The 24160-nt window shown below is 47.5% G+C and overlaps 1 protein-coding gene across 1 annotated transcript; it reads right to left on the bottom strand.

The window, feature by feature from the left end:
- Window positions 1-56: 56 nt before the first annotated feature.
- On the bottom strand, window positions 57-21488 carry vclb (vinculin b). The gene is made up of 21 exons (XM_047031686.1): window positions 21086-21488; window positions 14017-14087; window positions 12182-12332; window positions 11388-11496; window positions 11096-11218; window positions 10747-10907; window positions 7337-7427; window positions 7098-7245; window positions 6309-6462; window positions 5982-6157; window positions 5575-5765; window positions 4833-5032; window positions 4462-4590; window positions 4208-4357; window positions 3964-4072; window positions 3360-3662; window positions 3109-3233; window positions 2643-2828; window positions 2066-2269; window positions 1851-1955; window positions 57-1668 (listed from the first exon to the last, which is right to left on the bottom strand). The coding sequence occupies exons 1-21, from the start codon at window positions 21251-21253 to the stop codon at window positions 1522-1524; spliced, it is 3201 nt and encodes a 1066-aa protein (XP_046887642.1). The 5' UTR covers window positions 21254-21488; the 3' UTR covers window positions 57-1521.
- Window positions 21489-24160: the final 2672 nt, after the last annotated feature.

Genomic DNA, 24160 nt, shown 5'->3' with positions numbered 1-24160 from the left:
GCATACTCTCGTTGCAAGGGCCACACCTAACATGTTTCAATAACAGATGGTACCACTTGGTGTTATAAAATGCTTTATTACAAAATGTGAATAATGCCAAGAAGCAGGGTTTGACTTAGTCCAAAAGACTGAAAGAAGCAGGTAACGTCACTTGCCTAAGAATCATATTAAATATAACAAACATGTTTCTGGACAAAATCATGATGCAACTTGTACAAGATACAAAACATCATTTTCTGTAAATGGAAAAACAAAATGTATTTAAAGTATTTTCTCCAAAGGCACATCAGATGTTTTTATAGGGTCGTAATATCATACACACATTCAAACTTCTGTTCTTACTCAAACACACAACAGACATTTTTAGATTGCATATTGTACCAACTTTGTGCTACATTATGTTTAGTGTATGTTCTAGATGCAAAATACACGTGTTTGAGATCAGATTAACATATAGAAAACAACATTCTGTTGAACCATTTACCACATTGCCTAAACGTAACCTTAAAAGCCTTACGGTATTCATCTCAACATTGGTTTAGCACATCACAATGAGACAGTATTCAGGTAAAACAAAGTCTGGTCTAGCTTGCTGTTTCACAGATGAGTTGTCATTTAAAGCACCAGGCTAACTTAGCCTCATGTTATCTGTATCGTTTACATGTAATCTCTTGGCAACATTGTAAAAATGTTGGAAGATGATTTGCTGGGAGAAGTTTCACTATCAAATATACTCGTGTACGATTAGCTAGCCCTTACATTAGCCTATGAGTTCTGATATAGCATAATCAAAATAAGAAACCATATTGCAAAGTTAATTGTGGATTAAACTCTTTGGCAGCATACTACAAAACCATTTCACTAAAATATAAACCAAGAGGCTAACAGTGTTTTCAGTTTCTGAAACATGGCATTGTGTAAATAGACATGATATTGGTGAATACATTTTGCGTGTAGATCTTAGCATATACTTGAAGAAACTCCTTTTGAGTAGATAAGCCCATTCTAGCAACGGTGAATGATTGCAGAATATGACATCAAGGACCAGTACAAAGACATAAAACGACATCTTCCAAGAAAATCTTAATAGTCAAATTTAACAGAGATATTCTCAGCACGGGCCAAGTCTAGAAGTGACCAACAATCATCAACCCTTCTTGATATGAAAAACCTGTCAATCAAAATATATATATATATATACCTGGTATTTGTCACAATAAGCTCTAAAAACACATTCTTTACACACATTAGAAAACACATTTTCCCCAATAAGAAACTAAATAATTGGAAGTTGCATTGGGTAGTCCCTTCTTTAAAAATCTACTTGGGCTGCCTCGATTTATAGACAGGGTGTGGGGTCACTTAGTAAATAGTGTATTCACTCCTTTGACCCAAATTGCGTATGAGGGGATGCTGACACTACAGACTGGAATTATTATCTACGTGTCCGTCAATCTACTGTTCAAACTTCGCTTTGCACGTGCGTCAGGCTGTGCCTTCATCAGCAGAGAGTAAACCGCCTTACTGGTACCAAGGGGTCTTCCTGATCCAGTGGAGGGTGAAGCCAGCATCCGTGCGGATCTTAATGGAAGCTGCTTCAGCCTCCCGGACTGTCTCCTTCACAGACTGCATCAGGTTCTGGGCGTTGTGGACCAACATCTCTGTAGCCTGGAGGGCAGAACAAGGTCAGGGAGTCAGGTGGATACGGGCATGTTGTGTACCCTTTGTACGGTGTCCTTGAGTGCCGAAAAAGGCGCCTTTTAAATACAATTTATTCTGATGTTTGTGACTTGGATGTTGACAGTGACACGTGTTTCCCAGCAGGTACGACTGCCCTGCTGTTCTCTCACCTGCTCGGACTCCTCCTCGCTGATGTTGGTACGACCCAACATGGTAGCCTTCACTGTGGACAGGATCTTGAGCTGGGTACTTATGGTAGGGATGCGCTCGCACACCTGAACCAAGCAAAATATAATGAAATGCAAATACTCTGCGTTTCATCATCATCATCATCTAGGAACTCTCACATCTCTAGGTGCAGATAACAGATAAGTAGGTCTCTCACCTGGAGCAAGTTGGTCCGGATGCGCTTGTCGGTGCACTGCTTAGCCACCTCCTTGGCCAGTCGTGTGACCTCATCAGACGCCTTGGCGATGTCCTTGGCACACTGGATGAGGGCGCGTTTGTTTCCACTGCCGCCACGCACCAGGCGCGACATCTCCGCCATGAGCAAGGCCATGCGCTTGGCTGCCCCAATGATGTCGTTACCCTACAAGACCACACAAACAAACAGTTACCTCACATGTAGACAAAAAGTGGGCGGGCCGTCAGTTTGAGTGTCGTCTCAATCAGTGGTTCTCAAACTATGGTACACATACCACTGGTGGTAACCATGATATCATTGATATGTGATTGAAAATAAATGTTGGAACTCGCTACTACCTCACTGTTCCCGGTTAGTGGCGCATTCAAACATCCACGATCGTTACTGCATGAACTGTGTATAGCTCAATAGGGTAGGCTTACGCTACTGTTTTTTAACGTCACAATGGTGGTACTTGGAGTCAAATATTTTCTGAGGTTGTACGCAGTGTAAAAGGTTTGAGAACCACTGGTCTAAATGATTCAACGTCGTGTCCCACCTTGCTGGACCATTTGCGAGCCTCTTCGTGAAGCTGCCTGGCAGCCACCATCATGGCCTCGCTCACCACCTCCCCGGCCTTCTGCTCCGGGAACTCCTCGTCCTTCTCCTCTGGAGGAGGGGGTCGTGGAGGGGGGACCTCACCCTCGGGAAGAGGCGGCTTGGGTGGGGCGGGCTCGTCGTTGACCTGGCGGAGCACATACACAACCTCGGGGTGAGTCACTCTCGGGGCACTCCTAACATAGTGTTTAGGTCTACGTAGATGTGTGGTCGCTTAAGTGTTTTTATGTAGCGCCATGGTCCTGGAGAAACGTCCATCATGTACTGTACCAGTATATGTTTGAATGACAATAGAAGCTACTACTGCTACTGCTAATGCTAATGCTACTGCTACTTATGAATGTGGCTCATGGAGACCAAGCAGGTGACTGGAGATCTGCTGTTGGGGAGAGTGGCTGTGGACTCACCTGAAGCTGCTCTAGGTCTGGAGGAGGAGGTGGGAAGTCAGGTTCCTGGGGCTGGAAGGCCTCCCTCACCTTGGCCACGGCACCCAGGATGGTGTAGCCCGAGTCCAGGAAGCCTTTCTGCAGACCTGAACGCCACAGAGAAGCAGTCAGATGCTGCTTGGATCTATATGTTTTACTGCTCTAGAAACTAACTAGATTTAACAAGTGAACTGAGCTGATTGGTGTGTGTGTGAGGAGTAACAGTGGCGTACTTGGATCCTGGATGTTCCCGGCCACAGCCTTGGCGTTCATCACCATGGGAGAGATGGTCCTGCTCAGCTCATCAGAGGCGGCCTTCACAACCTCCCTGAACTTGGGGTCTTCGGAGTTCTCCACCTCCCGTTTGGCCACCAGCAGGATGCGGTTGGCACGGCGGGCGATGCTAGTGGCACCGGCTACCAGCATCTGGGGCTGGTGGTTAGCCATGGCCACGCGGCATTTGTCCAGGTCCTTCTTGATGGCGTCCTCTGAGGCGTCCAACAGGGACTTGGTGTCAATGGCCTCATCCACCAAACCTAGACCAGGTCAGACGCCAGGTTAGTATCAGTTGTACTGTCAGAGCGTTCAGAATGGCCACATGGTCCGTTGTGGGTAGAGACGGCAAAAGTATACACATCCTTCACTCAAGTAGAATATATTATCTTCAATGGTCCCCCAAAAAATATATTTTGAAAGGTTTGGGGATTTTTTTTCTTTTTGAAAGGTCGAAAGAATATTTTGGGAAAAAAGCTCTGAAAGAATGATCATGTAATTCTACTTGAGTGAAGGATGTGTGTTCTTTTCCTCATCTCTGGCTGAGGGGTACCATTATGCTACCTGTCATCTTCTCAACATTATCGATCCACTGGTTCTTCATGGTCTCAAAGTGCTCATACGCAGCTTGGTTGCCAGGGTTTCTCAATAGAATACGAGCAGCGGAGACAACCTAAAAAAAAAGGAAATCCCCATCAACAGGAAAGCAAATTACACAAAGATTTAGCACAAAGAGTTACAGAAAACCCACAAAGAACCACGTTTAGGTGTGAGACTGTCATAAGACTGTCATAAGACTGTCCCGTACCTGTGGTGTCAAGTCTCTTGTTGACTTGACAGACGCCTGGATCCCCTCCACTGTGCTCCTATTGGCTGTTCCCACGGCAGCAGCCTTCTCTGCAGTGGCTCCAAGCTTGTTAGCGTGGTTCTCAAAGTTGGCAGCCCTCTCATCAAATACCTGAATGGAAGTATGACCATTTAATACAGCCATTGGAAAAACGATCAATTGTTATTGTCATGTAATGTTTCCTGTTGGTAGAATAGGGAAGGAAATGAGCTCACCTCATCCCTGTTGGGCGCATCATGGGGGGCCGTGGCAGCTACAGCCAGTAGTTTGATGGGCGTCGTCGTGTCGCTAAAGATATCAGACACTTCCTGGGTCATGGCCTCCTGCATTTTGCCTTTGAGGTCCTGCAAAGACCGTACACACGTTTTTAGTCAATAGTAAATCTGACAAAGGATCTATATCGTTTGGTTATGGATGACAAAATATCAAGTTATGGATCCGATGTCTACCGACATCATGACTAGCAGGCAGACTGGAGCGGTAGTCATCCACCAGCAGGGGGAGCTCCAGGGTGAGTATCCGAGTCTAATGGATCCTAAACGAGTCTGGAGCGTGTGATGGTGACAGTGAACGTGAGCCGTCTTACTTTCAAGGCCTCCTGGAGCTGTTGAGCCACGGCCCGTGCCTGCGGGGAGTCTCCCTCGCCCCGGGCAGCCAGGTCTGCTAGCTGGGCCATCAGCTGCTCCACCAGCTCACACCTCCCAAGCATCTCCTGGCGGTATGGGCCGGGCAGGGCGTTAGCCAACCTGCGGCCCTCCGCTACCAGCCCCCGGATAGCTGCCTGGCCTGGAGATACACACGTGTACACACACAGGAACATGCACACACACACACACAGGAACACACAGGGACACACAGGGACACACACACAGACAAAGCTCAGAACACGGTTTAGGGGCAGTTGAGAGTTGGAAGCAGCTAATAATAACAGAACCTCCCAGACTGATGTTTTCTACTTCATCTTATTAAACTCTGAAGAGACTAGGGACCATAGATCCTCAGAACAGCAGGGCCTCGTGTCTGAAGAGACTAGGGACCATAGATCCTCAGGACATCAGGGCCTCATGTCAGAGCTTGGGGGCTCCGTTACCAACAATATGACTTGTGAGAAGATATCCAGGCTTTTGAGAAGACCAGACAACCCAGAAGGCAAAGGATGAGGAATGGTGAGGGTTTGTGGAATGTACAGCATAAGCAAAAAAGAAAAAATACCACCAACAAAAAATGCAGACATGCAAACAGATCTGCTGTCTGGGCTGCTGGTGTAGTTAGAGAAGGAGAAGTGATAGAGGGCAGGGACAAAAAAAAAAAAAAGTGTCCAGACTCACCCACTCCACTGTCGTCTACAGTGGGGTTGTCTATCCAGCGCTGCGCCTGCTCTATCTTCCCCTCCAGGTGGACGGCTGCTTTAGCAGGTCTGCTGTTGGCCACCGCCTTGCTGGTCTTGGACTGCAGGTTCTGCAGGGCCGTGGCAATCTGCTTGGCCAAAGCCCTCGCCTCTGGCGTATCACCTTTGCCCCTGGAAAGGCGAGGGAGTAGACAAACGTCAGAAACGTGGTATCTGAGGGTCTTAACCGTAACAACCGAGGAGATCAAATAAAAGAAGAAAGCAGAAGTAAAACAAGAAGTGGAAATTGCATCCTTACCGAGCCACATGGAAATCTATTATTAGCAACCATGAAGGAAGGTTCTAGTCAACAGGTAACACAGGAGTACACGGTGCCTCACTACTCACTGTCTCCTTAGCTCAGAGAGCTTAGCCGTGAGGGCGGCTATCTCTCCGATGGAGCGCAGGATGTCTTCCCTCTCCTTGGGGTCCTCACACATGTCAGCGATCTTCCTGGCCTCAGTCAGAAGGCCCTTGATGTTCTCCTCTCCCTCCGGACCACCGTTGGGATCCGCCAGCCAGTTCTACAGGGGCACGGGCCAAGAACAACATTTTCAATAACACCGACCACTTGGCCTCAAAGAGCTCAATCAGATACGATCTCTCCTTCACGGTCGACTCGTGACATATTTCGACCCAGACCAGCAGACGGCCGAGGCTGGGAACATTGCCCACCTGCGCGGCGTCGATTCTCTTGGCGATGGCCTGTTTGGAGTTGGTCATGGCCTCCAGTTTGCGGGCGGCGTTCTCCACCTTTCCCGTGAGCACGTCCAGACCCTGGGACACCTGCTGGGCCTTCTGCATGGCGGCCGGAGACGTCCCCTGACCTCTGGAAAGAGCAGATACCACCATGGAAGACCGCACATCAACATCTTCCCCAGAGCACCGCAAAACAACATCTTCCTCAGAATGCCTTGAGTGTACCAACATGTGTAAAGGGGATCATCCCCTTGAGAATCGGATTAGTGATGCAGCGATGCTAATGTGATCTTGTAAAATAGGCGACAACGCTGTCGTTGTCTGCAGGGAGAGTAATTGTTTTCCTCCTGCCTTCCTCCCATGTAATAATAACAGATACTTTAATCTCCACGTCTCAAGTTCCAGACAAGGCTTGATGGCCACTCCCAGTTTTCTGAGCAGGGGTTAAAGCAGATTATGGATTAATACCAAACAGCTGCTTTTAATCTAGCGTAACCCTGTGTCTGCTGCAAAAGTGAAACCCTATCTTAAGAGTTTCTGCAGTAATAACTTTACAATACGATTACCACCTTATACTTCCCCACCATCATACAGATGGATGTTACAGTACAAGGGAACATTTCCTGATCAGATTACCAAAGGAGATCATATCCCATAGGACATGTAGCTACTGGATACTGGAAGCTATGCTTCTCAGGAAACAGTGGCGGGTATCGTGAGACGTCTGGGTTGGTCCAGGGATGTGTAGAGAGATGTGTGTCGTACCTGGCTCTGGTCTCAGACACCTGGTCGGTCATCTGGCCCAGGGTCTTGGCTGTGCCCAGGATGTCTCTGCGTTCCTTCCCTGCACACAGCTCACCGACCTTCCCAGCCTCGTCCAGGATCTGGCGGATGGCCTGCTCCCCAGCATCCCCTAGGAACACGGACACAGAAGGTGTTACACATGAACCAGAGAGGAAGGGCTCTGCATCTGGGTATGTGAAGGACTTGTCTGTCTTTGGTACCTGCTTGGGCGTTGGGGTCCCTGAGCCAGTTCTTGGCCTGAGTTATCTTGGAGTCGATCAGAGCAAGAGCCCTCTTCATGGCCTCAGTGTCCTTCAATGAGGGGGGGGGGGGGGGGAAATAACATGACAAATACATTGATAATAGTATACCAGCAAATGGAAAAAGTATGTTTGTAACTATTAAATGGATACGTTTCTTCATTTTCTTTTATACATGCTCTATGAAATAATGTCCCTTTTATTATAAGTGTTAAAATGAAATACTTTTAAGGTTAATCCTTTGATCTTTTACAGTCATGGTAAGTAATGAGTAAGCCAGACAGATGCTCTAGCAGGTTCCTAGTGGTCGGAAGGGTGATGTCATAGCAGAATGTCCGTGTTTTGGAATGGGGGGAGGGGTGACTCATAGTATTGACCTCAGCAGAAACACACACAGGAGTAATGCAAACGTGTCATCACTAAAGGCCTCCGCTGCGTCCCGTAGGATCATGTTGCCAGGAAAAGCTCAAGGTCCGAGTCATCGCCATGACCACAGCGACGCTCCTAAAGAAGCCGCGACACACAGTCTGTGCATCTCAAATGTGCAGAGCAGCAAACATTTGGCAGGCGAAACCGACCGTGCACATGCAGTTTCAACTTCCTTTCACTGTCAGTTTGGGTATTACATCACTTCCTTTTCACTGTCAGCTTGGGTATTACATCACTTCCTTTTCACTGTCAGTTTGGGTATCACTTCACTTCTTCACACCACCCAACTCCATCTCGCCTCCAATGTATCTCGCCCCGAGCAGAACGAGATACAATACGATTCAAGGGCAGCTTCACTTGGCGATGACTCACTGGCCAGGTGTGGAACAGGGAGTCAGATGGCTGAGCGGTTAGGGAATCGGGCTATTAATCAGAAGGTTCGATATAACCGGCAGTGCAAAATGACTGTGTACTTGGGCAAGGCACTTCACCCTGCTTGCCTCGGGGGGGAATGTCCCTGTACTTACTGTAAGTCGCTCTGGATAAGAGCGTCTGCTAAATGACTCAATGTAATGTAAACAAAGCAGGGGTTAACAGGCAGGGGGGGGGGGAGAGTGGATGGTAGAGTTGTAGAGTGATGCTGTTCTTCCATGGTATAATAAAGCCACACACCAGTTCTCCTCTGACAGATACTCTTCTACGTGGGTGTTGACTAAATCTCTGTCAGATAAAAACGGTTTTACTCTCTTTTACTGCATCTACAAGACTCTTTTACTGCGTCTACAAGACTCTTTTACTGCATCTACAAACTCAAAACACTGTACAATGCAAGACAGAACACAGGGGAAATCAAAAGTAGCAGACAAACAAACACATTGGCTGAACGCTAAAATATCTTATAACTAATATATTTTTTATATCTCAATATTTTGAATTAACATGTCGGCAGACATTGTACAGTTTCTAATGAGGCCATTTGAGCATTGTACAATGTTGGATGACAATGTTTCTTTAATCTAGATATCCAACCTAGGCCAGCCACCACATCTCCTCTCTCTATTTCCTACATTTCCTGTTTCTCTGTAACCACAGCTATCACAATACAGCAGAAAGGCGATAAAAAAAGATATCTGGGGGGAAAAAAAATGGATCTGGTCAAATAATAGAGCAACAACCAACATGTTTGTTTGTCTGACATCTCTGACTCTCTGGGAAGCCACACCCACCACAAGGAGGAAACGGCAGACGACAGGAAGTAAACAGGTGCGAACTGACAAAGCGTGGTGCTGCTGTGTGCGCGTGGGTGTGTCAGCACTGCCCGGCTGCTGATTCATAGTCTGGCTGCTGCTTCCAATGAATATGTAACACAAAAGCAACCAAAGGGGGAGGAGTCTAGCAAGGTGGGCAAACAGGCAGGAAGTCAAACCTCTGACCAGTCCGTTACTATCTGAAAAATACACCCACTGAACCCCCGGACATACTGCACACCCCTCCCCTGAGAGGCAGCTGGGACGGGAATCGTACGGGGGATCGTGTTAGGCCACAGCTCATAAATGATGCAACATTTATGGACACAATCTGTGAGTGGATGACCTCCTTGACGTCTGGACGTTTGACTAACAATAGGAGCATTCCGTTATAGAATCCATGGTTTCCCTCAGTTGCCTGCCCTTCTCCTATGACTCTGAAGTGCATGCACAGATCAGGGAGATGTTGTTGCTGCGAGGGGAAATAAGAGAAAGCCATAGGGATTCACGTCAACGGCTAAAATCAATATGGGATGACTAAGTGAGGGCGTCATCAATGCATCGGGCATCTAAAGACATCCTTTCTCCTCACTGGGGGTTTGGTTTGGTATCGGAGGAATGCAGACATGTTCATTAATGTTATGTCACGTCAAACTTCAAAAAACATAACAAAACTGACTTACATGACGTACAAAATAAATAAATAAAACACTGGTTAAGCTGTTGCACATATATTTTTTACAAATGCATCCAAAACTTGCACGCTCCCCCAACATTTCATTCCATTAGCATGGCTTTTGTGTACATGGCATCGCTCAAATAAAATACCTGGCACTAAAAGATATACTACAGGATATCTCACGCTAGCTAAACTATTCAAAAGCACGCAAAGGCAACGCATGGCACAAGACTGTCATACCAGCACACACATCTACCAGACATGCTACTGGACAATCATGGGACCCAGAGGTAGGCTTACCTTCTACAGGGGGAGGGGGGGGGGGGGGGGGGGGGGAAAGAACGTTCAAGAAAGAAAAAACAAAACAAGAAAAATATACAAAATGTTTATCCAGACATAACCAATCGAGGCCAAACAGAAAGGACAGGATCAAGGAAAGAGAGGGAGCACAGAACAGGAAGTCATTGTGACAATGGGGGTGAATGGGAGAAACAGTACAGCATGCTAGCCAGTGAGTGGAGGTTCCTAGTGTCAAAGTGAGCTGAAGTGAATTCCTCAGCAGGGACATAATAGAATAAGCATACCTGCTTAATTTGAAAAAAAGAACCACTTAAGTCTTGTTGGCTCTAAAGCAGTATAACAAACAGCTGGCATACAATGTCTTTTTTTCTTTTCTTTTAACGGTTGGCATTTCTGAAAATAGGCTCAAATAAAGCACATGACAGGAAAAACATTTCTAAAACAGTAAACACAAGACAGACCGTCCAGGCCGTCTCTCTCAGTGCATTCTGGGAGTGCGTAAGCGGTGCATCACAAGACCGAAACATTTGCCCAGACACTCAGAGCTCTCTAACCCCCATGTGAGGGGGGGAAAAAAGCCACCAAACCGCCCCTTTAACCATGGTCGCTGTTTTAGGGAGTGACTAGGCAAAGCGTCTACCCTCTGTGAACAGAGCAGCTGTCGAGGGTGGACGTGTGTGCGGGTGAGGGGCGGGGCCAGAGCGTGTGCCTCGTACCTTATTGGCCCAGGCATCCTCGTCCCAGGAAGTGAGCTGCAGCACCCGGATGATCTCGTTGATTTCGGCGGACATCTTCTCGAAGGTGAAGTTGCGGTTCTTCAGCGACTCCTCAACCCCGTGGCTCTGGGATGTCTTGGTGGTCACGAAGATCTTGATTCCTATGTGAGAGTGTGTGTTTGAGAGTGAGTGTGTGAGAGTGAGTGTGTGTGAGGAAACACAGAGACAGCGGTCGGTTCAACACGGTGTGTCTCTAACAGGGGCAGCCGTTTCAAACCTGGTGCAGCCTGCCGGGGGAAGCGAGCGAGCAGGCGTACCTGAGATGAAAACAGGAAATGAGCAGACGTACCTGAGATGAGAACAGGAAGCAGCTCCTTGACGGTGTTCATGGAGTTGACCAGCATGACGCGGTGCTCCTGGTGGGTCAACTCCTGCTGCCGCTCGTCGATCATCTTCGCCATCTTCGTCATCCCTGCAACCGCCACGCGGAGAATAACACGTTACGGCACACAACCCCCCAGCATGGGAATCCTGACGCTACACACAACAACTAGCCTATCTGTCCCCCTGTCCGTCCCTGGCAGAGCCCCATGGGATGGTGATGGAGAGATGGGCCCTCCCTGGTGGAGGTGTGGACTGACCTGGACCCAGGTTCTTGGTGTACGTGATGAGATCCTCCATGGATTCCACCACCTCAGCCACGGTCAGGTACTCCAGGATGCCCTTGCACACGCGGATGATTTTGCGGACCTACGGCGAGCGAACAGGGTGTGAATGACGTGGTTGCAAAACACGTGAATGATGAAATGATTGCGAGGGACAAACGAGTGGGACAGTGATTACACCCCCTAGGCCCCTGATGAGAGCATTCCTGCCAGGCTCATTGTCTTGTTTGGCCCCAGCTGTGTTTCCCTCCTAGTACCGTGTGTGTGTGTGTGTGTGTGTGTGTGTACCCCACCCCCCACCCCTCCACTGTCCTGTGTTGCTGCTGTGGCACGCTGTCTGACTGCTGACTCTGCTGACCGCTGCAGACAGCTTCTGGGCCTGATGTCCCTCTGGATGGGAGCCCACACTACTCTGATTGACCCCCCCCCCCTCTCCAGGGAGAGGAGGCTGATGGATGGTTCAGCTACCTGGTACCAGTGAGACAGAGACAGAGAGGGAGAGAGACAGAGAGAGATAGGAAGAGAGACAGACAAAGAGAGGGAGAGAGAGAGAGACAGAGACAGAGAGGGAGAGAGAGAGACAGAGGGAGAGAGACAGAGAGAGAGAGGGAGGGAGAGAGAGACAGACAGAGAGAGGGAGAGAGAGACAGAGAGAGAGACAGAGAGACAGAGAGAGAGACAGAGAGAGAGAGAGAGACAGAGATAGAGAGAGACAGAGAGAGAGACAAAGACCAAGAGGACTGGAGAGTGTCAGAGAGAGTCAGACCTACCTCAGCCTCGTCAAAGGTCAGGAGCAGGTCGGATGTTCCGGACAGGATGCCCCGGGAGCCGTCGATAAGGTAATCGCGGGCGGGGACGGAGTAGGGGTCGGCTTTTAGCATGGACGCAGCCTGGACCAGCTTGGTGCAGGCGTTCTCCACCCTGTGTGCAGAAGGTCAGAGGTCAGGGACTGATACAGGGCGGTAGACAGATCACTAGCCATGCTGACGACCTCTGCAAAAGCCAGACGGCCACTATGCAAGGCTTCAGCCAGTGGTGGGAGTGAACATGAGTGGAACTAGCCATGACATAACTGCTGACCAGAAGGTAGAATCTTGGAACTTCTGTCTCATATTCGCTACCCTCGGTTCTCTTCACAGTGCCAGTCATGCAGATGAGAATAACTTTCATACTGGCCACTACGGCCGCTGAGAAATGTCCTCAGGGGTGCCACGATGAGATCCAGTGAATTGACTGTTACTGACAGTCAGCAGACTGCAGCCAGGGTCCATATCATAGCAGAGGGCTCAGCCACATAACTCCTGTATCAAGTCCAGGATGCACAGAAACAGGCGACAGGCCAGCGACTGACAGACTTCCCACAGAACCCTGACTTCCTCCTATTGCCTGCGGGGTCAATCGTTGCCCTGGGTAACAGGGGGAACATTATCAGTATTTTCCACATGCTGAAAGGCAAGACAAGAGCAGCTTGCTTTCCATTCTCGCTGAGGCAGAGTGCGCTAATGTGTGTGCCTTTATTAAGGGTTAGAGTGCCGGGAATGACACAGGGATTGTGTGTATTTGTGTGTGTGTGTGTGCTCCGTATGTATAAAGAGAGAGCAGCCAGCCATGCATACTGGACACACACACACACCCCACCCTATATTTAGTGAAGGAGACTCATTCCAGCACGTGTGCTGATGGATGATGACAAGGTGACCATGTGACTTCAAGGCGCCACATGCATTGAGCCCGATGACCTACGCCTGCCAGTTCCTTTCATCCCTGACCTTGGGGGCTCCCCCCCCTGCCCCCCCCCCCTGCTCCCCCCTGCCCCCCCACTCTTTAATAAGACTGAGGTGAGGGGGTGGGAGGGCGCTGGTGCCTCACATCTCAAGGTGGAGCTCTCCTGCAGCTACTGGACACAACGAAGGCCATCTTTGACTCATGGAGCCTTAAGCAACTAAAGGGGGATGTGGTGAAACACATATAGCCCAGCTACATCAGATACCCAGACACTGGAAGTCAGCGTTTATGGTCAAAGTCATACTTTAACAACCATGTCTTCAGCTGGGACCGTGTGCGGAGGTTAAAGTGAGAACAGCTGTCCGAGCAGATCTTGTGGAGGTGAGTGTGGGTTTGTCTTGCTCCTTAAGAGGAGGCCCTCCCTGGGCAGAGAGGAGGAGGCCCTCCCTGGGCAGAGAGGAGGAGGCCCTCCCTGGGCAGAGAGGAGGAGGCCCTCCCTGGGCAGAGAGGAGGAGGCCCTCCCTGGGCAGAGAGGAGGAGGCCCTCCCTGGGCAGAGAGGAGGAGGCCCTCCCTGGGCAGAGAGGAGGAGGCCGGAAGCCTGAGCCTCCATCAGCAGTATTTATAAAACGCCAGGGCACCTCGGAGGCACTTAACATGCCATGTCTGACCTTTGCCTGGGTACAAACAGCCATTACTGCAGCACATGGAGAAACAGACAGAGAGAGAGAGACAGAGAGAGAGAGAGAGAAAGAGAGAGAGTAGTGGATTGCACATTTGACACATCCAAGTGATTTCATTCTTGCAATCCAGCGATATAGAACTGGGCTGTTTCTGATGAACGTTTTGGTAGATCAGATGAGGAGGGCTGGTTTCGCTTACTTGATGAACGCTGGTGGCATGTCCCTTTTCATAACCTGGTCCTCTGTGGTCTGGACAGTCTCCTTCCCCACCTAAAGCAGAGCAGAGGGGCGTGTCATTAGTCGAAAGGAACGCACCCTGTCCGGTATAAAGCATCTCAGGTTAATACTGCTAGCATCAAAGACCATTCAGAATCCTATTTTGACAGAAGACAGAATGGGAATAGGGTTAGGGTTGTTTTAACCATGTCATGTGACCCACTAACCCAGCAGCAGTGCTTGTTAACTGGGCCTTTGATGAGCCCTAGTCTCAACACAGCTCTCTGGTGGGGATCCAGGGAAGCAGAGTAATGTGTAAAGCAGCTGAACGCCTCCCCTGTCAAGCAGCCAGAGCATGACTCACCTCCCCCACGATGACCTCAGCTCTGCCGGGACACATCGCTCACCCACACACCAAGCTCCACAAACATCTCACAATCAATTGCAAGGAAAAGGCCAGAGAGAGGGTGGGTCTGTGGGGACAGTAAACCCACTGTCACAGAGTGGGGGTCTGAGGGGACAGCTAACCCACCCCCCATCCCCAGGAGCCCCCTCGCTCCATCATCTCATTCACTTCCTGAACATGATCCAGTTCAGCAAGTGTCAACACGTCCTTAGCGTACCCAGTTAAACAAGCTGCCCGACTTAATTTGTTACACTATTCTCACGGAACAACCTAACGTCTAATCAGGTTAGGCTGTGTGTGTATTTTGGTCAGCATTTAATCCAACACTTTTTCATACTGTCACAATGCAGACAAGTTCCATGTTCATTCTAGTTGGTACAGAATGCAGACTTAGTGTTGAGCTGAACGTGGGGTCACAACTTCTATATGTGTTCAAATGGAGGCAGTTATTCCTCAGGGCTGACTTGGAGTCTGTGTTGGGCCAAGAGAACTTCTCCTCCTCTCCCCTCTCCTGCAGGAGTCAGGGGGGGGCTGACTGGTCATAAATTAGACACAAAAGGTTGTGCCAAGCTAAAACTGGAGCTTGGCTGAGGCAGTCCACATCTCTAGGTCCAGGAGACAGCTTACATATGCCACCCTGACATACCACCCCGGAGTGGCTGTGAACAAAAGCCAAAAACAACCGACTGAAACGTTCCAGGGGCGTTCAACTAAAGGGCAAGGGGGTTGGAGAGGACAGGGGAGAGGAGCAGAGCCAGAGGGAGCCTGGAGATAAAGAGTCACAGCTAGAACAGAGGTGTGTGTGGGGGGGGGGGGGGGGGGGGGGGGGGGGGGTAAGCAGAGAGAGGTCGTTCATTTGAATTCCAAAAAAGAATTTGGCCTCAGATACCCTCCTCAAAAATGCTAGACTACATGGTTACACTGTCAGACTTTCTTTCCCCCCCCCCTGGCGTTAATCTTACATGATCACCACTGATTAATAAGACACTGATGTCTGGTCTCCAGTTACCCTGTAAAAACTGGAGATGAGGAACAACCGCACTCAGTCAGAAGATCAGTCAGATTAAGAACTTGAGTCTGGGACGATGGATCCAGACCAGAGGAGACAAGTCTGGATCTAATATGCTGAACCACCCTGGTAGAGGTTGTTGTAAGCCTAGAATCAATTGTTGGCATATTAACCCACAGACGACATTAGTTTGTATTTCTAATCTCTTAGCTATCAATCTGACTTTGGAGGAAATGTCCTAACACCGCTATCCTGCTCAGGGTGAGAAAAACCAGTTCAGTCAGGACTGTGTTTGAAGAGTAGGGTGCAGACTTGAGGGGGGAACAAGTTACAAAACATTGTCTGAAACTCAGTGGCCACCAGCTTCTCTTTGAAAGGGGGACACATTCAGCAGAGCTACGTCTGCACATGTTTCACAAACAGTCGCATTTGTCTGCCAGAGAACTGTTTTCAGGCACAGAGGAATCCGGCACAAAGTGAAGATTAGTCTCTTAATGGCAAGACGTACGGTTCATCCTGTGTTCTGTGTCAGCTCTTCCTCCTTCTCATTGAAGGGTCCTTCCTGTAGTCTAATGTTCAACAACAGACTCAGCCTGGATCCAAACAACCAACGGTATAAATAGAACAGTGACAGCACATTTATAACCGCTGTTGTCAAGCCGTGCACTTCTTCATTCTCACTCTCTCTCTCTCTCTCCAATTTCTTTCACTATCAGGACTGACTCACACCCTACCACTCCTGTCTGTACTTCGACACCTTCTCAGTGAACTGCACTGTGTAGCCTCCATTCATGATAGTTTCAGGGCGTGGCAGGTCGGTCGGTACATCCAGCTGCAGTCCTACACCAGGCGGCGATAAACCAACCTTCCCTCAGCCACAGCCCAAAGGGCCTCCTCTACAACCAAAAAAGGTGGATATTACTATTTCTGATGTCATCCATGTTGCCCCCCACCCCCTCCTGGGTCACTGTTTAGTATTACTGTGGCAGTACCCTGTCACATACCACACTGATGTAAAGCCAGCCAGATCACATACCAGCCGGCTCTGCTGTGGAAAAGTTTACACTTCTCTCTCTTGTATTATTATTTATATTTTGGGGGGGGGGCTGCCAAGTGCGTCAGTGAAACACTGTGTTGTGAAGTCGCTAGATAGTGTGTGAAGTCGCTAGATTGAGTGGCCGGGCTGGGCAAACAGACAGGGCTTTGTCGACATCAAGCCATCGCTCTGCAGAGACAGGAAGGGCTGTGAGAGGGCACAGACACAGCCAGCCTTTCACACATGGGCCAGGCTCCTTCTGTTAATGGTCTCGTACGGGAACAGGCCTTAGTGTCCTGATCAATGGGCCGCCGTTGAAGCCTTTTCCCCAGCCTGTGTTGTCTTGGAAGTGGCATCAAGTGGCGTGTGAGCAATCATAGAGAGTCCTGCCGCAACTGTCAAACGTGGTTTATTCATATAGTTAAGGAAGTGTACACTTTGTGCCTCTGGTGATGAGACACACAAATCAAACAGCTTCCTTGGATGGACCGTGTCAACAGAAACCATCTAGCACAGGGGGGGGGGGGGGGGGTGGCAGTCAGGGCACATGACTCTGATGCACAGCAGTGTCTCCTAAAGAATTCTCCCTCCTTAGAAGGATGAAGAACAAGGATCTTTTTCACAGACAGTGTGGGAGAAATCAGCCGTGCTGTTTGCAAAAAAAAAAATAAAGGCTCATGTTCTTCTTCCTCATGACCCCACAATAATTCGAGGCCAGAAGCTTAAGCGAGGCACAGAAGCAGTACTCTGAGTTGCATGTTGTCTGATACGTCTGGCTCTGGCTTCGGCTCGAGGGCTACGGCTATCTATCGCTCATCATTGCCGGCCAGGGGGTGGGAGGAAGTGGGGCTTTGTCATCGCTGCCCTGAGCTCCCTCCCCCCTGCAAGGGAGTGCTAACAGCTGCTCTGTGTCCTCCAGGCTACGGCCAGGCCTTCCCAACTTGGCTCCCAGCGTTTCCTCATCCATCTGATACACACACACACACACTCCCCTAACAATGCTAAGTTTCATCCGATCGATGACAGAATCAAGAGGCTCAATACTGCAGATCAAATGAATCCATTAACGACTCCACACTATAAAAATTGTTTAGTTAGCCCCAAGTCTTTCCACAAGAGCATTTGCTCGCTTGTGAAGCAGACACCATGCATGATTACCATATCACAATGCAACCTTGGAATGTTCCGTTCTAATGGCAAGCTGCATGACATAATTTCCTTGGATAAATGACAGGAAACTGGATAAACAGGTAATAGGAAGCCTTTTCTTTTGTAAGAGTTTAAACCACTTCACTTTAAAAGTGCTTATGGACACATTTGTTTCCCTGTATTGCGGATTTGAGAAGTAAATCTCAAGATAAGGTTTGCTATCAAACTGAACATGAAACGTTGCTATGATTTATCTGATCTCCAATACCATATTGTTTATACTATACCATCCCTTTCAAATGGTAGGCCTACTGCTTTCTTGACAGCCTAAATCTGATTATTTCCGTGATGACCAAGTAAAAAGAAGAAGACTTGCTGTTGCTGACCACAGTGATGTGCTCATCACCATGAGCCTCTGTTGAAACAGTGAAGCGTCAAAAGACAATAAGTCTATTAGGTACTGACTTCTCATTGTGGTTTCCTGCTCATTTTATACGGAAATCATCGCAAAAACACCATTGATTTCTTGCTTTTGCCATCAGTGGAGAGGAAGGCAGCTAGGTTTCAATGTGCCCTTTAGCCCTGCTTAACTCCAGACGTTGTTTCTGAGACACTTGGCTGAGGAAACTGGCAGACAAACACTCGGTCCTTATCTGTGCCAGGAGTCAGTGTGCTCCTGACGTGCTTTTCTTTATCCAAAGACCATAAAAAGGAACAGCAGAAATGACAAAGTGCAGCAGGTCTGCTATGACAAGCTATGACAATGCCTTGTTTAGTCATGGAAAGAATCGTGGACCACAACCAGGGCCCCTAATTACATGCTACACCCGGTTCATTCCTGGATTGATTCAGGACACAAATTGCTCCACGGTAAAGAATACTAAACTGGTTTGAAAATCATGATCCAAGTCCACAAAACTGCTCGCGCAATACTTTGCAAGACAAAGGATCTTCCTTTCCCTCGTGCTATTAACTAAACCTCACTCAAGAATCAACTCAACCCCCTTCTGATGCCTGGTACATTCTTGCTTGCTGGGAATTCTTAGCATTCCCTTGCAGTCATCTTCAATTGGGGGATAGACCTGCCTCGTCCTCTGCTCAGATAAAAGAAGGTTCATTAATCCGGTTTAAGGTCCTCTTGGTTGTCTAACCACAGTAACCTTTCCTTTGTAATAGCCTGCCATTAATTAGCCAATCAACCAATCAACCAGAGAGCTCTCTCCATGTTAATAAAAAGATGTAGGGGGCTGTATGTGGTCAGATAGTCTTCTGGATCAACCGGGAACATCTTGGACCATTACAAGCACTGCCCTTTTGATCATCATGCATCCGGAATAATAAAATTAACCCTAAATTTAAATGTTTCACAAGACACTTGATTTACCATTGAATATTTAAGGTCATTCAACCAGACCTTTACCGAACACCAGAACAGTCATTGGAAATGCGTTGATGAGATGTGCTGAATAACGAGGAAGATTGGTTACGCAATACTATAGTCAACAATACTAGAACAGTTTAACTTTGTAGTCAGCTGGTTCAGGAAATTGTAGGAAGCTTTCATTACATTGACAAGCAGCTTGTGGTCTAGAAGTCTGTGCAACCTGTGGTTTTCTTGGGAGAACAGACAAGGTGAATAGTTTAGCCTTGCTTAGCCTCTGCTCAACATGTCTTGGGGGTCAAATGGCTGAGCGGTTCGGGAATCGGGCTATTAATCAGAAGGTTGCCGGTTCAATTCCAGGCCATGCGAAAATTACGTTGTGTCCTTGGGGAAGGCACTTCACCCTACTTGCCTCGGGGGGAATGTCCCTGTACTTACTGTAAGTCGCTCTGGATAAGAGCGTCTGCTAAATGACCAAATGTCTGCACAGGAGCAATTGTGCTCATTTAACAGCTAAAGACATGAGTTATGATGCAGATACTGAAAGACCCATCTGTCTGCATGCTGACCCTTCAAGACCACACATCTAGGAGTAGGTTTATGACTTGAATCTAACATGAGCCATGTCTCAAACCCAGTAGACACACAATTCTGTATTGCAGAGTTGGTTGGCTAATGTTTCTAGTGCAACAGGAAATTATTCCAGTTTGTGTGTCATGTAAATGTAATAATTATTCTGAGACCTCATCTGAGATTCACTCCCAAACAAAAAAAACTTACGTTTTACTTTGATCTAATTTGACCAGATTTCCTTCTGGTCTGAAAGCTAAAATATTTATCAATATTGTTATCATCCAATGATCAACAACAACTGCCGCAATGCAGCACAGCTGCAAACTACTAGGTAGCCCTATCCTTCCTAAAACAAGTAAACAGATTCTCATCCTTTTTTGGAAACTCAAATCTTCCCCACAGGAAGGAAGTCTGGTGGGTGTGGGGATATGAACAATCCTAACAGCAGAGTAACTTGTCTCTTTTAGCTACAATTCAGTCAATAGCCCTTGATTTATGGCCAGGTTTGGTAACCAACTGGGTTAAACAAAGCATCTCTTTGCAGGGGGGAGATACCAGTTCAATTTGTCCATATTTATCTCCAACAACTGTCAGGGATTCTTCTCTTCAGCAAACTGATCAGTGGTAACCACTTAAAAGCCACACACAGGGCCTGTCCTGAAAACAGATATTCTAAATCTAAATTTCAGTTTCAGTTCTCTTTTTTGGAAACCACAATCCGTGAGAAATGTAATGAGGAAACGGTCTGTAATTTCCTGTATGGTAGGATAGAGAACATAAATACTATTTACTAATTCAAGAAGGAAATTACAATTTAGAATTGTATCTGATGCTATATTTGGCCAACATTAGACAAACAGCCAAAAGACTGGTTGCTCGTTGTCTGTGAAGTTTTAGTCATCTGAGGTGAAACGTTTGCTCAAATATCCCACAACAGCACCGTAGGAAAGTAGTTATATTTATGTCACGTACATTAGCCTACATGATGCACATGCTCACACATGTTTACAGCAAGTTCAGAGAAAAAAATGACATGAATCAAAGGCCTTCAAACAGTAGGCCTCTCAAATGAATTAAGGTGGTGAGATGGTTTGACAAGTTATCAGGTAAGTTTTAAAATGCATCGCATTCATAATTCCGTTGTTTAACTTGTGGATACATTGAATCTTTAAACATTGAGACGAAAGTGTCTTCTGTCACACAAGAGAAGGCAATCAATTGGCATATATGCTAAAGCGACTCCGGGGGGGAGGGAATATTTCAAGGGGAAAAGGGCGTCACTGCTTTCTTTTCCCAAATGAAAGAAATGTTGACACATTGCAGTCTTTTAAATACGAAGTCTGTTTTCCAACTACACAAGCTAGTAAAATAAAGTTTGCCGTTGAAACAGTCAAAGCGAAATTCAACAGAGTAGGAAATTGTTTGGGACAGATAGCGACAGGTAGGCTATCCGGCGGCGCTAGTGCACTCTTTATAGACTTTGCTGTAAAACACTTACCCGAACAAGATTGCTGACAGCCGCCTGAACAGCAGCCACGGGAGCCGTGAGATCTGGAATAGCTTTTCCGTCAACTTCACCTTCTTCGTGCATTATCACCAGATGGGATATCTGCTGAGCCACTGGCTCTAGGATACTTTCTATCGTCTTTGTGTGAAAGACCGGCATCGTGAAATGTGAGTTCGCAATCCAGGAATCCAAGAAATGCCGTCTAATTCTAAAGTTCTCCCTCTTTTTGGCTCTTCTACAAAGTCTACGATAATTCCAATGGTTGTCCCAGGACAGTTTTACTCTCCGGGAAGACTACAACTACTCCCCTTGAAACCATCAACGTGAGAACATCCAACCGCAGCTTGCAATCAGTGAGCAACCTAAACCTCAATGAAAATCATGTCCGCCTTCTGACCAATTGGAGAAATGGCGTGCATGTCATAGCTACAGCGATTGGCACAAGTGACTGCTACTCTGCTCCATTATGCTCCGCCTTTCCACATATTCGGGTTTGCTAGAGACTCGAGTGCTCCCTAAATTACGTAATACATTCTCATGCCCTAAAAAGGGAAATATGGGCTCTTCAGTAGTGAGTGAATTCCAACTCGCAAGGAGACGGAGTAGGCCTATGTAAATACAGCGGGGGTGACGCATAGTTTGACAAGTCGAGAAACTTAGGCGGATAAAGTCGTGATATTTATGTATTGTAACCACTCTGTGTATTTAGCGTAGGCCTATTCCTTCGGGTCTGATCTTGAATGCGTTAAACGAACCCCTTTTCATTATTGTCAACATTTTCTCGAGGGAACTTAAAACTCGCTTTAAATCATTGGACAATAAAATAACGCAAACAATCAAGCAGCAATGTGCTTACATTTCTATATTGCAGCTACAACACTGTGGAGTGTTTCACGTTAGGCTTTCTGACATGACAACCTCCGTAAAAATAAGTTTTTGCCTTCACTCACTTAATTGGACCACCAGGAGAGAGACTAGGGTAAATGCTTGGTGTAACTAGTCAACGTTCAGCACTTTTATAATACACATATTTTAAATTCCATCTCACACCCTGAAATAACAATATCACAGGATTGAAAACCAACTGCCAACCAAACCAGCAAAGGAATTCCCACGGATTCCCAGGAGGGGCTCCAAGGCTGCAGCTCATTTCCTAAAAAGGAAGAGTGCTGAGGAAGAAAGAACTAAGGAGGTTGCTCAGTTTGAGGCCTTTTGTAAACACACCAATGCCTCAGAAGTCTTCTCTACTTCAAATATTGTACTGTACATAGGCGGACATCCTGGAGGGGACAGGGGGGACACGACCCCCCCATCATAGGAAAAATATGATTAGTCCCCCCTAAGAAATCACTGTAATCATAACGATGTAATTTAAATTAAAGTAATGATACGCAATGAAAGTGCTTTGCTGATTATGGACACAATGGCACTTTTTTAATGCGCTGTGTTACAGCAGTATTTTTGGTGTCCCCCTCAGGAATTGCTCTTGAGAAAATTTCATATAATTGTCCCCCCCCTAAGTTAATAGCAGATTACCACTGGTACTGTACCATCTGCGCATGGTAGATGGCCATGGATCCTATTTGTAATCTCTCATTCAGACTTGGATCAGAATCAGAATGGGTTTTATTCGCCAAAAAAGTTTGCACAGAGAAGGAATTTACTTTGGCAGGAAGGTGCATACATTAAACATATAGGAATCCTAAAACTTAAATACGTGGTCTAACTATACTAAAGGTACAAGTCTACCTAATACTAATACAAAATATAAAATAAAATGTAAAGTAGCCAAATCATTTACAAAGTCTAGTATGTTTTGTGAGTACAGTCCATGTAATGTGAAATGGGTGGAAGTGGGCACTCTACTGGGATACACAGACACCATCAATCACAGGACCACTGCAGTCCACTTACATGCTACACCAGTATGTGTGCATTCCTGGATTGTTTTATGACATTAATTGCTCCCAGGGAAAGAATACTATCCTGGTTTGAAAATCGGGATTCAAGTCTGCATAACTGCTCGCGCAATAATTAGCAAGACAAAGGATATTCTTTCCCTCATGCTATGAACTAAACCTCACTCAAGAATCAACTCAACCCCCTTCTGGTCCTTCCCCAGGAGAGGTCTGGGGTGTGAGGCAGGCTGACCGGGGCAGGCCGGCCGGGGCAGGCTGGTCGGGTGGTCTCCTCCCTCCTACACACTGTTGTTCATGGAAGAGCACATACACGGACTGTCTGACGTGTTGCATGAATTAATGAAGGGCTAGCACCCTCTAGTGGATTTACACAGTAAATGCAGCCAAGGGTCAAACATAGTTAAGTATTACAGAAATGCAAGTACTGCAAGTGGACAATGCATGAACAACCTGTTTCTCAGAAGGACCAAAGCTAAAAAACCCTGAATCATCTGACCTTCCCAGTCACCCCCCCCCCCCCCCCCACTGGCATGCATGTTCATACACTGACTGTTACCAGTGTGTGTGCGTGTGTGTGTGTGTGTCAAACTGCACAGGGGGTCCCTGCACACCCTCAAATCAGATTTGAGTCATGTCCGTCTGTCTTGAATTACTCACTCTTGGGAAAACCGGAACCAGATGAGGTCATGGGGGGGTTACGGTAGCTGTGGGGTCAGTCTGAGTGTACGTCCAGTGGGGTCAGTCTGAGTGTACGTCCAGTGGGGTCAGTCTGAGTGGACGTCCAGTGGGGTCAGTCTGAGTGTACGTCCAGTGGGGTCAGTCTGAGTGTACGTCCAGTGGGGTCAGTCTGAGTGTACGTCCAGTGGGGTCAGTCTGAGTGTACGTCCAGTGGGGTCAGTCTGAGTGTACGTCCTGCTACAGCTAACACTATCCACTCCTTTCCCACACTTTCTCCTGTGACGTAGGCGTCAGAACCAAAATACCACGGCCAGCTGCCACTGCTAGGGCCTCCCGTCAAGGGCTTCCACTAATCCCCTCGTTGCATGTGAAGCCTCGACTGTTATCAGGACCCCCCCCCCCCCCTCCCCCCCCCGGGCAGAGTACACGTTTAATCCACTCTTCACTCCACCCTAAAATACATCAGTCA

This window comes from Hypomesus transpacificus, chromosome 13 (genome assembly GCF_021917145.1).
Source record: "Hypomesus transpacificus isolate Combined female chromosome 13, fHypTra1, whole genome shotgun sequence".
NCBI classification, from domain to species: Eukaryota; Metazoa; Chordata; class Actinopteri; order Osmeriformes; family Osmeridae; genus Hypomesus; species Hypomesus transpacificus.
This window is presented reverse-complemented; position numbering and strand designations above follow the sequence as displayed.